The sequence below is a fragment of the Scophthalmus maximus genome, chromosome 10 (assembly GCF_022379125.1).
Source record: "Scophthalmus maximus strain ysfricsl-2021 chromosome 10, ASM2237912v1, whole genome shotgun sequence".
NCBI classification, from domain to species: Eukaryota; Metazoa; Chordata; class Actinopteri; order Pleuronectiformes; family Scophthalmidae; genus Scophthalmus; species Scophthalmus maximus.
In genome coordinates this window covers 18,306,694-18,321,574 of record NC_061524.1, presented here as the reverse complement: position 1 = coordinate 18,321,574, position 14,881 = coordinate 18,306,694, and the positions used below count along the sequence as shown (strand labels likewise).

Here is a 14,881-nt window from a genome sequence, read left to right as displayed (position 1 = left end):
CCTTGCAGTCTTCACAGCATTGTCCGTGGGCGCACACGGCACCTCCCTTGAGGGTGCATGTGGTGGCGTTGCAGCATGGGTTCATGCATTCCTGGGACAAGGGAAGGAAAACAAAACAGTTAACAACATGTGGACCTGATCAGCGCTCAGAGGATTCTCAGACAGTTGGTCCCTGTCAGATCAAGACTTCCAGGTCAGGGGGAGCACACTTCCCTTTCAAGGATCCCTGTCTTACTTAACCCTGACCTGCGGATCTCTGAGCGGAAACATATTAACTGAAACTCATGTGTTCTGGATTTAGGAATTCTTGAGACCTCTGTCCTTTTGACCAATAAAGTGGGAGCTGTGAGACAGAGGAGCAAACGACCAGAATCAGGTGTAGCAGTTGGAAGGGCGTGTGCTAAGATCTTCAACTGAGATATGATGTGGAAAAATTGAGTATTAGTGTTTCAAGGAGCAGAAGTGGGGTTTTGAAAGGCCTCCAGAGGCGAAGATTGTGGCCACTTCAACACAATGACAAGATCAACTGGCTGCTGCCAGAAGTCGACAAGAGCAGGGAGGATTTGTAAAGAGAAGATGAAATGGGAATAATGCCATAAAAGACTTCAGAGAGGTGTTGCGATTTCTCTTTTATGGATGCCAAAAGACATCCGCTTTGTTTTCCAGGTAGCATCACACAATGCATCATGCAGAAAGTAGCTCCCACTACTTCGCCTGTGTGGCTCGGAGGTAATAACAAGACGTGTTGAAGACTATAAACTGGAGGAGGCTGGATTGTTCGATGTCTAATTTTCAGTGGATGTGTGGTCTTATAAGCCTGGCTGTTCACCTCTTGGCCCTGACATACACTTATTGTTTGGAGAGGAAAGAAAAGGTTGCTTTCATGTCTCTGTGTAAGTGGGCCGGCTGATCAAACAAGCAAACCCTCTGTGGCGACCTCACCGAGTTATGGAGGGGCAAGCTGGTTGGCAAATGTAAATTACGCAGCTGGTTCGTTGGTGTTCAAACACAAAACTCCACTAAAATACTACCTAGATTTGCCTGTAAATTATAGAGTACATAGTCATGATATAAGTATTACAACATATTGTTGAGTCAGTCAGAGAGGTGGTTCATCAAAATGATTTTTCTTTTTAGAAAAGGCACAAAAGGAAAACAATGCTTCTGTTAATCAGGCATAAGGACCGACTCAGATAGCTGGTCCCAATTTGAATCTGGTTCCCAGTTTGTAATATAACAGGATTTGTTACGCCCTGACACTAATAAATCTTTTTCTCATGTCAAACCTTTTCTCTGCTGTGTTAGCAGGCTCATTTAAGGCGACGCTGACCATCGTTTTCATACGTTGAAATGATGAACAGCATCAGTGGCAGGTCCCATCAGCTGTAACTCATTAACCATTACTTTGTAATGGCTAAACTAACTGTTCTGTTGTTTTTATATACACGCAAGTTGTATTTATTTGTCAAAGATAATTTGTGAAGGAGAGGACACATCATCTGTAACAACACTCTTACTAACTGTGAGTAGATCAGTGGTATGCGTCACGCCAGCTACGCGGTTGAATTCCAATACCAACCAGTCGATGTGCAGGGAATATGGTCAACATCTCCCCGTCTCTCTCTGAGTTATGGTGTGGTAAAAAACTTAATAAAATGTTCTAGCAGAACATTATGATATTACAGGGATAAAAAATATCATCACTTAATTAGACATTTGTTTTAAAGTGTTTCACTATTGACTCATTAATTTCTTGATTTATGGCCAAAAGCGTGTTTTGTGATCTCAGAGTGATCCTGACCTTTGACTGCAAAAATCAAATCAGTTGATCTTGGAGTCAATGAATGTTTGTTCCAAATCTGAAGAAGTTCCCCTGAGGCTTTCCTGAGATATTGAGTTCACAAGGCCAAAAACCTGTTCGGAAGACACAGTGACCTCTGAGTTTTGACCACACAATTCTCAGGTCATCTTTGAGTCTAAGTGGACATTTGTGCCAGAAATTCCCTTTGGGGTGATCCTAATATATGACGAGTCACAGTGACCCCACCTTTAACTTTTGAAAATCCAATGAGTTTGTGGCATATTCCTTCAAAGCATTGCAAAAATTTCACAGTCATTGATGGGATGGATTGACGTACTAATGCATGTACCTTCAACCCCAAAAAATAATGCGTCCTACAAGACTGTTGTGGGTGCAGAATTGCTAGTAACTTTTATTATTGCATCAATATTTGAGGTTTATCAATGAAAGAGTTCTGCATCAGGACCTCTACTTTTTAAGGCAATGCAGCTTGTGAAAAATAAGGTATAACACTCAGAAGGCTACAACTATTATTTCAGATATCATATACATGTACCAGATACATGTTTAATTAACATTTCATATGTTGTGCTGATGTCATTATTAGGTTACACATTGTGAATATCAATTAGTCTGACACTAAAATCTTCTAAGCCAACAAAAGGTAGAAGAGGATCTAAATCTTAGAATTATAGTTATCTACAACTTCAATTACCTACAACTGTTGAAATGCATATTTATAATGCATAATTGTATTTAATGTGTGTTATAATATTACAAAAATAAGTAATTAATAATCATAATTTATGAATGGGTTGAGTCATTGCTCCTCAGGCAAATATGCCGAACATTTGGTGGTTACAACCTCTGTGATGAGAGGATTTGCTGCTTTTCTTTGTTTTTCTATCATTTCAAATAAAAAATCAGTGGGTTGGTTGGCAGATGTTGGTTTTGAGTGCCATTTTTCAACACCTAGTGTTTTCAAAGACCATCAGCTTTGAAGGATTCTGAGTGATATATTCAACTTTTTTTCTTTTCTTTCTTTTTTTCTTCAACATTTTGGCTCCTTTAATTTTAGGCTCTATAAGACACACAGCTGCCACCGAGTGATACCTGCTCCCCACGTACAATTTGATTCTCACTTTACTTCCTGAGGCGCCCTGCAGTGTGTGTGTGTGTGTGTGTGTGTGTGTGAGAAACAAAGTGTGCATGAGTGGGAACACGCGACACAGCTGTGCCAAGTTGTTTGTGTGGCACAGCCCCCAAAAAAACTTATTTCAGCTTCCCCCCAGATTTCACTTTTGTTTGTTTCCTTTGTCACAGAGTTGGACCGTGCTTTGATTAATGGGCTTTCAACAAGGATATGACATCACTGTGGCAGCCTGTCAGAGCCCTGTTCAACACATGTTGGAAACTTCGAGGAGGTGTGAGGTAAGTGAAGCGCTTAGCGTATACTGGGTGTCGCAGGTGGTTAGAACAGCTTTTTCTTTTTCTTCTTTTAATACAGCAGTTTTCAATGCTTTCAAGCCGAAATAACAACGTCAGTGTCAGAGAAAGTTTAACTTGGAAGTTTGTTGTGGTTCATTGGTCGGAGACTTTCAGTGGTTCTGGACGATTGCTTACAGGACAATTGCTGTGGTTTTCTTTGGACAAAGAGTTTTGTAAAGGAAAAGTCAGGCTTTGACGTTTGAACTTTGATTTCAATTGATTTAATTTCGTCAGAGTCTTTTCTTATTTTGGAATATTAACATATTCATCTGAGGGGTCAGTTAACTGCAGGTACAAATGAGAACGGCAAGAAAAACTGGCCTGCACCTACAGAATTACAAAAATTAACTACACTTTCCGGAACCTTGCCTAAAAAATAATTTTCTGACCAGCTCAGCTCAGTGTTTTAACTTCTGTTTGTGGTGCAAAAACATTACATTTTTTAAAGCATTGTTTCACATTCACATTCGACCTTACCTCTGGCTCCCCACAGTCACACTCCTCTCCCTCCTCCACGTAGCCGTTGCCGCACTTTTGTCCGCCGTAGAGAACCTTGACCTCGGGCATGTTGTACAGACACATGCCCACTCCTTTCTCCAGACTGGCAGCAAGGTCCTTCTTACTGCATGTACTGAACACGGTGGGGAATGGATACCTATGAGGCCAATGGAAGAACAAGGTTAAGAGAAATGAAAGCAGGAAGAGACATGACGTTAAAAATTAAACAGATTTGCCCAAATTTACGATTCGGAGGCCAAAATGATCTCATGAAAAGCGACCTCAAACATTCTCCTGAACCAGAATAGAGACAGAACCTTTTTTAAGTCTGCTCATACAAGAGGCTTTTCACACAAACCGAACGGTCTGCTGACATTGTATGAGCTCCAGTTCAAGAGATTTTTTCATACTCAATACATAAACTGGCCATTGAATGTTCGGATACACACTTTCTCTCATTTTCATGAAGCATATCCCGGCTATAGAGCAGGACAATTTAAACAACTGACTGGAGGGAGGAGTGTGAAGAGGGCTATGTTGGATGTGCATGACTGGTGTGTGTGTGTGTGTGTGTGTGTGTGTGTGAGCATATGGGTACTTGAAACCTTGATAAAATAGCGAGCCCCAAAACCACATCATTTATACTGCATTAATTTAACTCTCTGGAATCGCTTACCCGAAGTGCTGACTAATGTCTAATTTAGTGAGGAAAGAAATTGGATTTCGTGTTAGAAACGAGAAAATGTTAAAAGATGAAACGTGTGCGATGTGCCAATAGCAGCTGTGAAGCCCAAGGGAATGCTCCTCCTGCTAGAATGAGCTTATGTGAGTCGAACCAAGGACCAGAAATAAATTGGAAGAGAGTGGGAGAGAGAGAGCTGCAGAGTGAAAAACAACAATAATATGTAGACGTGTTATAGAAAGTAATACGGAATTAAACACAGTGATGACAGGAACAGACAATAAGACAAAGGGGATGAAAAATCATCTATGAAGAGAAAATAACAAAACAGAAATACAATCATGGAACAAACAGAAACCTTCCTGTTTGACCAGGAGCAGAGCTTGAGATAGCGAGACAACCACAAACACACATACTAACAGTTACACATAGATGTAAAATAGCTTCCAAAGAGATGGAAAGGGAAGAATGAAAACCTGGACCAGAGAGAAAAATGTCAGAAACCTTGCTTCTCAACCAGGGGTAATGGCCCCAAACGGACCACAAAGTGACACAAATGATCAATCTGGAAGGCTTGTTCCGGCATCGGAGGGTTGGGCCTCATAATCTGTCCCCGGCTGTATATCTGCAGTTACAAATAGCTACGATTTACTGATATCATATCATATTAGATTCAGTTTTTTATTTGGCAATCATTTGAAATACTGAATGAATAAATGTAACTATTGACTACATGTAGTTTATCATTATATCATTAAAAACCACCATGGCTTAAAAGAGATTCTACAAAATACATTTATGATTCCTCTTTCAGTGTTCTGCAGTCTTGGTTCCCCTTTTCAAACATTTCTAAACCTGCCGCTGACCCGCCTCTAATGCCTGTATCCGCTTTTAACCGACTGTGTGATGTAAAATGTACAGTGCTCAAACACAGTGAATGAGCGCAACAGAACCAATCCCCGACCTTATGCTCTGTGCCAGCCAACAAACAAGAGCAGAATCACAAAAGGCCTGACACAGAAAAGCAGGCTTCGGGGCATAGAACAAGCGTCTCACACAGTCATGGCGGGACACGATCAAGCTTCAAAAGGAGGACGTGGAGGATGTGGGGTAACAGGGAGTAAAGGCTGGCAGAGAGGGGTGGCAGACACGGCACGGAGTCAGGCAGCTGGCATCGGATGCTTGGAAAGCTCGACTTCAGACAGAAAACATGTCATACACGTACTTCTGCTGCGATAGACTGACGCGGGGTCTTCAAACAAAATGAGGCGTATCTGCAAAGCTCGTGGCTTGACAGGGCAGATATGTGAAAATTCAGCATTAGACAGAATATGTTTGTGGAGCCTGCCTTTAGATAGAGGTGTGTGCGTGTGCTTGAGGGGGATGTGGCTGCTGCATCTGCATGGATATTTCACTGCTGTTAGTTGACTATAGTGAAACTTCTCCTGAGGGTACTGCAGATAAATAATGGTGCAGACATTAAATGGGAAAGAAATCCTGTTTCTTTTTCCAAAAGAACACAGCTTTCGAAAAAAGAACACAGAACACAGAAGAAGAAAAAAAACCCCCATCCTGTTCCAATTGCCAACCCCTGTCCATTTCACTCAGACTGTCCACCTTTGAGTGTTGGCTGCTTTCATCTCTTACCAATAGGCAATGTGTCCGCCCTCTGTCCGCCCTCGTATACACCATAATCCACTTGTTGGTCGTTTTTTCCCCACCACAACACACATACACAGTGTCAGAAAAAAGCTATGCATGGGGACCGTGCAGCAAATGAAGAATAGACCGGCTATGCAGATCAGACTACGGCGCAGAGCTGTAGAGATTTTCTTTTATTGGAAAAAAATCAGGTTTCTTTGGATGTATTATAAGCATCCAGAGAATACATGTACTGTATGTTAAAATCAACATATATTTAGGTCTGAGCTCCACCAGTGCATATACAGTCCTGCTTTGTTTCAGACAAAAGCAGATTGGTTATGATTTGTTTTGAAGAGGTCACTCCTTTTTACTGACTATTGACTGATTACTTTACTAACACACTGACAGTGGGAACCAAAAACCCAATTAATCACCAGGGTTAACTTGCCCAAGCATGTGTGAACTATGACAACTAACATTTACATTACATTGGTTTCATGATGTAAAACAACAGGGCTCACCTAGTCTGGATTTGATTTTGTTTTTGTAATAGTGATATTTATATCATATAATCCATGCTTGCTTTTTATTTATAGATATTCATGATAACGATTATGGTTAAACTGGAAATGGAAAATATCAAGCCTCGATTAGATTTTGTTGTCATAAGAGTTTGACAACGTTATCTTAGGAATTTATTTATATATATATATAATTATATTATCGACATTGTACCCCCAAAATCCATATCAGTCAGGCTCTAATTGTAAATATTTTCTAGATGATTATCGTCGGTCACACCTCTGCCTACCTAAAGATTGGTAGAGCCCAAGGAATTGCTTTTCGGCCCGTAAGTATCAACTAAAAATCTTCTGAACATGGGCGCAAATACACAATAAAAGACAGAATCTGTTGTGGTGCTCTTAATGTTTTTTTTTGCCACCAGCTGAATGTATAGGAGTTGTGCATCATTGCAATAATTGCGAGCCGATTTGATGTTGAACCCTTGAAAACATAGTTTAAAATCTATATGGCTTAAATATTAAATATCCAAGACCTCATCACTCATAGCAATAGGCTGACTGAAAGGGGCTGACCTTCAGGGGCTTTTAATTTATTTATTTTCAAATCAATTGAAGCATGCGCTTAGTAAAAGTTTTTTTTATACCTTAGCTGGAATTTCAAGAAGTGCACTATTTCAAGGCAATTGACACTGTCGTCAGAATTAAAAAGGATTAAAATCAACAACCCTTTTCACAGCAACAGCAGGAGGAGCCACTGTTTTTAATAAACCTACATAAAGGCACACCATAAATCTGTATTAAATAATGTAGAAACAGCTACTGTACAATGTGCAGATCTCAGTCAGCAACAGAACCACGTCGACGCTGTGTATTATCACAGCTGAGACCACACGGCTGCTCTGCTGTACAGGAAATTAGCCGAGCCGAGCCTAGTGTAGGTTTCCCTGGATAATAATAAGCCCTGCACCCTCTCCAGGTGTATTTTGCTGGGGTGGGACTGATATTGCAGTGCACAACAGTTATCGACACAAAATCTAAAAAGTCAGCCCCCGTGGTCCAAAGGCTAATATGTCTTTAACACTGAGAATGACATGCTGTTAGAAATCGAAATCTCATCAATGTCACACAGCCTCATTCATTTGTGCCACTGACAGAGAAAAATGTTTGGCACTGTGTCACTGAAAAGCAGTAGACTGAGATAGAGCAGCTGACATATGACAGAAAGGGAAGAAAACACAGTTTCATCAATTTTTTTTTAATTGGCTATGCATAATCAAAGGAAAATCTAAAAGAACATTTCATCTGTTTCCGTTTTTCATTTGGTAAATGTTTGATGTGCAGGAAAAACAGATATTTACCCATCCCATGTTTCCCGTCTGTTGACTTTCACAGAGGTGGTGCACGCTTCACTAGGTTTCACCATCTGCTCTCTGAGCTGACTCTAGTTGTGCTTTTTCATACAGTGGGCAGTAAATGTTCTTTGGAATAGGAAAACTTTAGAGGGGGTGATAAACGAAGCAGAACTGAAGCAGAAGTCCATGAAAAATGCAAACACATTTTTTTTAGTTCCCTCAGATGATAACAGTTTATCTGTGGCCACATATATGCAAACATGACATCTGCAGCAGAACGGTTTTACCCTTCCTTCCCCCACTTGACAGTCACAACACAAACTGCTCAGCGATTTTTACTATTCGACTCTTAGACCTTCTAATTGACTAAAACACAGGCCTTAAATTACTGTTTTATAGAAAACGTCATTGTTTTTAGTACATACATCCCCATAAAGTTTGCACACACACAAGACAGGTTAAAAAAAGCAACATAGGTTGAGATATCCTAGAGTGTTGTCCTTTGCATAGGTCAAGCTCCAGAAGAAGTGGGATTGTATATTTCCCAAAACGCCACTCAGAACCATGGAAAACATCATGAAGCTTTATATAGTTATTTTTTTACAGGCTGAGTCGTACTCCTTGTGATCGATAAACTGAATGTTTTGTGTGGAATACCCCTTTTCATTTTAGCTAATGTTGGAAAAAAAGGGCCTATAGTGAATATATATATATATATATAGTGATCTTTTAGCATTCAGCTCTCAGCTCTTACTGACAGTGTACTGAGATGCAGCGATTCAGTCTCCTGAGCAACAGTAATATCTGCAGTGCAGATGATTCCTGTCAGTTCAATCATCTTAGCATGTGAGGCAGGCGGGTTCCTGAGGGGGATGGAGAGAGAAATGGGTCCGTAAACAGAGGTGGCACTGGCCACACGAGGGGCCGTGAGGGGCTCCTCCTTCTGTGGGCTCTCAGACTGACACTGGGCTGTGTCTGTTGCTCTCCAAGCAGCACCAGAGACTGATACGCATTTAGTTCGAGCTGAGGCAGGAGTGACACGCCTGACCTTTCTGCAAATGTTAGGCTGCAACACTGGCAGGAGCCTATGGTGATTAAATATCGAAGGAGAAGAGCAAAAACACCAGCTAAGTTTACTGCAAACATTTACCCACTAGCGACCTATCCCCCCCCCCCCAACCCCTCTTCTCCACAGCAGAATGTCTTCAGATAATGATATTTTGTACCTCCTCACCTCAATTGCAAATATCATATCGACAAGAAAACAACAAGAGCCACACGCTCCCACATTCTGTCTCGACAATGCGTTCAGGGAGGCACTTTTGAGCGTTCATGTGACGCAACTCTTTGCCCCCAACTTCTACATGACACTCCCACTTGACACGCCCATGTGAACTCTCTCTCGTTTGTCCCTCTAATTTCCACTCATTGTTACGACACAAATCTCCTGTTCATGTGTACCCCACTAATTCCTTCATTGTCATCTTTCTCTTCTTTGTCTCTTTCTCTCGCCGCTTTACCAGTGAGGGAGATAAAGGCAAACGGAACCGCTGCTCCCTCATTCTGGCTGTCTACCCAGGCATAAAGCAGCCTCTCTGCGGATCTCTCTTTGTGCCCTGGCCCCGATTGCAGCTGGCAGCGTCACTGATAATCACGTCATTTGGATGCAGCCTGTCCTCTCCTCCATTAGCAAGTCAAGCTAAGAGTATCCAAAACACGAAGTCGAGCGAGCTACACCGCTTTACAACGATGGCTTTAATATTCAGGCGGCATCTGGGCTCAGGGTCGAGAGAGGTTGCTAGTATATAAAAAAAAGGAAATAGAAAACCTTTAGCGAGTTCATAATTTTCATCTTTGAAGTGGGATCAGAAACTCTGGGAGAATCTATTCCTTGAAAAACTTAAGACTATGAGCTCTACACAACAACATTATCTAGACCACACAGTAGATTGCTCACCGTAAGTAACAAAAATAAAAACCTAGGAAGTCCATGTAAAGTACATTATCATAGGTTTATACATTTATTTGACTTTTTGTCTCTTGGAAGCAGCGGTGGATAAGCTGTACACACACAATGACCGGGGAATGCCTGAGCAAAAATAAATTGCTCATTTACACATCAAGCAGATGCAGAGAAAAAAATTAGCATTTATTTTGAGTCAGTTTTCTGGCCACCTGATGAACGTTATCCAATATTCTCTCTGATCTTCTGTGCCATCTCCTTAGGGAAATATCTGGCTCTTTAACTGTTAAATGTTCCCCCAGCGAGTCACTGTAACTGTGCAGGTTATGTTGTTGGTGGGCATGTAGTGTTCGGATGGGCTGCCTCAAAGCTCAAAACAGCTGCCTGATACATCTGGAATAATAGGCTTGGTGAAAGAAGTGAGAGCAAACCACACTGTAAAGCTGCAGGATGTAAAAAAACCAAAACAATGAGCTGGAAGACACTAAAACCCAATGTAGAGTTGGGTGATAATTCTAAGTGACACTAACTACATTCTTTATGGTCTAATATTAGATCAAATGTTGATCAAATATTTTTAAATCTAAGAACATTTACAAAGAAAAAAAGAATCAAATAGTATGGGCGTGTTGAGTAATATTCAAGTTATGATGATTGCTATTGTACAGTTGATTTGTTATCCAAGTTGTGAAAAGAAAGGAAATCAAGAAATACTAAAAGCTTGCCATCTGTTTTCATGTTGTTTATATGGAAGGGGCAGGCGATATGAGACTTTTCTTTTTCCTGCTCCCTTTTTCGTTCATGGAATGTGTTAAGGTGTACTGTTTTGTTCTGCAAAACTGAGCTTGGATTACACTGAAATGAAGTACATGAATTATTATGAAATGAAATAAAAAGAAATAGTTTTAGCAGACAGCTTCTTTGCTCCCTGTCCATTTCTCTGACCCTGCTTCCCAACATCAAAAGAGATATTCAGCTGATTGTACACACACAGTTGAACTACTACTCAGCCTCTAAAGAAATAATTACATAAAGCCTCGTAATGTTTTCTGTGGTTCTGAGATGAGCTAAGAGAAATATAGAATTCAGTGTTTAGTCGCAGAGTTTAGCATACAGCCTGGAAATAAAAATGTCAAACTAATCCTTCGATAGAAAACATAATGATACAGGCCAATCTCCAGTGTGAATCCACAGGCATCCTGATAGAGTACCAATAACAAACAAATTCTAATGACATAATTGCAAGGCTATTCTATTGGACTGTACTGGATTGTACAGTGCATGACTTGTGAACATACTGTATCATCTTCCAGTTTCCCCGTATGCTTTGTTGCTGTAATCGCTTGACTGATCAATGAACTCCATTAAATACTGCATGTCTTCACAGAGTACAGACATACAAACTTGATCAATACACAATTAAAATATTAATAATTAAAAGGGAAAAGTTGATGATTGGAGTCAGCTTATCAACACAAAAATCGTCAGACAAAATGTCACCGCACCACAGAGTATGGTTTTATCGTGCAGGATGTAAGGTCACCGATGACCTCGCTCAACTGTTAATATGAATGATCTCAAAATTACTTAGCAGACAGTGCTGAAAAGGAGCAACTGGATTGTATTAACCTATTCTGTTGATGATTAAAGAATTCCATGACACAGTGACTCATTTGAATTCATTTAGATCAGATCAGTTGTTTGTTGAAACTCTTTGCATGACGACGTCACATCTTTGGCTGCAGACGAGCTCAAGTGAAGTCGTTGTTTCGCTTCACTGGGTGCTTATTAAAAAAACTACAGTGAATAAATCCATTTTTGCTCTGCTTCACATGCATGATGCATTTTTATTTCCTTGCTTAATAAATGTGGTATGAGAAAAGCAACATGAGCTCACTGTTGCCAACGGCTGTACAAACAAACACACTTTCGGACCCCCCACTCCCACCCCCGTGTCCTCGTCTGTTTTATCTCTTTTTGCACAATTAAAGGTCATTCAAGTTTTTCTGAAACACTTTTGGAACAACTTGTGTCCTTTTGCCAAGTTTTGTGGCATTTCGAACAATGTGCTCACAAGACACCTCGGGTTTTCTTCTACTGTATCCCTGCTAATTTATGAGCATATTGAAAACAGCTTCTTAATGTCAGGTGACAAAAGTCACAGCCAGGACCTGAAAAAAAATCACACATGCACCGATTTTTATGTGTTTGCTCAGTGCCCTAAATTCTCACATCTTATCACAAGGTTGTTAATGTGATTTTGAATAGACCATCTTTTGCAATTTGCAGTTTTCTCTGTCATTTGTCCTTGTAACTGTCCTCGTAGCTACATCTTTATAACACAGGCATGTGCAATGGGAAGACATTCAGGGCTCACAAATATCACAACTGTCTTAGCAGTTACCAGTATGTCTGGTTCTGTATTCAGCTTGACTGATACTGGGTTTTAAGGGCATTACTGATATCAATATTTGGGAGGAAATTTTGAACGATTCCTATATATACAGTATCAGCTGGAAGTCCTGTTTGACATTAACACGTGACATACACAAACAATCTCAATATGGATCCCTCTTTTCTTTTTACTGTAAAATTTATACATAATTTAATCACATATGCAGCCATAGGTTTTGGCCCTGTCTTGGGCTGTAGGATGTTTTTGGACGGTTGTTTTTAATTCGCTCTCCTGGCAGCTGAGATCACAGCTAACCAGGCTACAGTTGTGGCTTTCTCTGCCCTGTTTGCTTGGCGACTGGAAAAAGCCTCCACCACCATGTCATGAATACTGGCCGGAGGACGTAATGGCACACCTCAAACCCGAACATACTTCGAGCATACTGCTCTCGGCTCGACCAGAAAGTGTAATGAGGTTTGGCAAGCTCTTCTGTTACATTCTCAAAATTGGACAAATCCCTATTCACGTGCATGCTTAACCCCACATTGATATTATTCCTGTGGGAAAATATGTAGGTTTGGGTGTGTGTGTGTGTGTGTGTGATGGGTTGGCCCGTACCTGCAGTTTTATTTAAAATTATTTCCGTTTCGAAAACTCAAAGAAATATTTCAATAAGAATCGTAACTGTGTCTTTCAGCCTCTTTCCTGCCTCATCTTCACAGCGTTGTGGAATTTATCCCGACCACAATCATCTGTGGCTTGTCGTAGCTCAGCATCAGACAAACCGGAATGGCACCGGACCAAGGGTGAAATCTTGAATTGCGCTCCAGGTTTCGCCTTATCTGCTCGCTGTTTACTAACAGTCACAGAGTCCATCACTTTCAGCAGCACTGTTATCTCAGCGACTCAGGCAACATGAGCAGAATAGGGACGCAGCTGCTTAAGTCGCAGGGCAATGTGTGTGTGTGTGTGTGTGTGTGTGTGTGTGTGTGTGTGTGTTTGAACCTTGTCTTTAGATCAACACATAAACAATGGATCATATAAAGATGAAAATGATCAAACCTGTACAACTAGTGAAGCTCATATTATCTTCTTTTTTTTTTTGGCAGTTCAGGTGCAGAGCAAGGCTTTTAAAGAGTATTTGTTTTTAATGGGTCCAAAACACTGTGCCCATAACAGAGAACAACGGCCTCAAGACACTATTTCATAACTTCATATACGCTTGTGGTTTTTTTTTTTTACCTGGAGCCACTTTCACCAACTTTGTCCCCAGCAGAATTGAACAGAAATTGAAAATAAATTGAAAACTAGACTTGAATTGAAATGTATATTCTACTGCTGAGAACCCCACCTCCCCACCTTTCCCCCCTGTCTTTTCTCTCCTTTCAACCCAACGTCCTGTCAGTGTGCTGCAGTAGACATTTCATTTGAGTTTTGCCACAAATTATAGCTGCCTTGGTATCATAGACATTTGTGTGTCACATTCTTCACGTGTTTCAATCATTAGAAGGTTGTGTGTTACTCTCTCGTCACGGATAATGTTTCACTAGAGTCTCACCCAGTGGAGGGGGTCATGATGCAGCCTCCACGATCGACGGTCATCCTGCAGCCACAGCCGCGCTCTGGGGTGTCGTGGTTCATGCCAAAATTGTGTCCCAGTTCGTGTGCCAAAGTCACGGCTGCGCCCAGCGGGTTCTCAGAGTGATCCTAGAGTGGGGGAAAAAAGGGCACCCCAGAACATGAGAGCACGCATGTATGATCGTGTATATTATAGGTTCAATCGAAGTTACCTTAGCAAGCTTTGAGTACAAACCAAACCCAGGTGAAATGTAGAAAAAGAAAATGGAAAAAAGGAGAGGAAAGAAATTGTAAAGTTCAAAGAAGACAATTTATAAGGTGCAGATTCCCAAAAGAGTCCTGTGACTGTCCGAACTGCTGCCTCATCCTTCCTCTATTACACATTCTCCTCATGGAGGCCTGAATTCATCTGCCCTTCTGTTACCCCTGCAGACCCAATCATACAAAACAGCTACTGCAGGGAGCTCCACAAACCGACTGTTGCATGACAACTGTCAACGGCCCCATAAAGACAGACAGAGATGGAAAATTACAAGCGAGCGGTGAAAGATTCGGTCTTGTTTTGAAGACAAACGTGACACTGGAGAGGAGACAAAAAGATGAAAAGATGAATGACACCATAATATTAGTCTGTCATCTTTTACCGGAAATTGTATTGAGACGTTATCAAAATATCTTCTTACCGTCAAGATATAATTTCATGTGTGATTTATAATAACAATAATAACAATATTATCAATTATTATCAATATTATGACATTAAAGGAATATTTAGAAATGTGTTGAAATACCAATCTTGTGTGTATGGTGCATGTGCGGCTTATCCATAGCCATGTGACATGAAATTTAATAAAAAGTACACGTTAAATAATTTTTTCTTAAAGATGGTTTCTGTCATTTTAGGTAGTTCTTGTCACATATATGTATCTCTAAGTGTTTATTTTGCTGGAAAGTTT

At 40.7% G+C, this 14,881-nt stretch overlaps 1 protein-coding gene across 4 annotated transcripts in view; it reads right to left on the bottom strand.

Moving 5' to 3' along the window:
- Nucleotides 1–14,881, bottom strand: part of adam12b (ADAM metallopeptidase domain 12b) — a 78,305-nt gene that overhangs the window by 18,915 nt on the left and 44,509 nt on the right. For all 4 annotated transcript variants that reach the window (XM_035605718.2, XM_035605720.2, XM_035605719.2 and 1 more), the window contains exons 11-13: nt 13,906–14,054; nt 3,767–3,944; nt 2–91 (exon numbers count right to left, since the gene is read on the bottom strand). In XM_035605718.2, the coding sequence (XP_035461611.2) occupies nt 2–91; nt 3,767–3,944; nt 13,906–14,054 (417 nt within the window). The remainder of the gene's footprint in view (nt 1; nt 92–3,766; nt 3,945–13,905; nt 14,055–14,881) is intronic.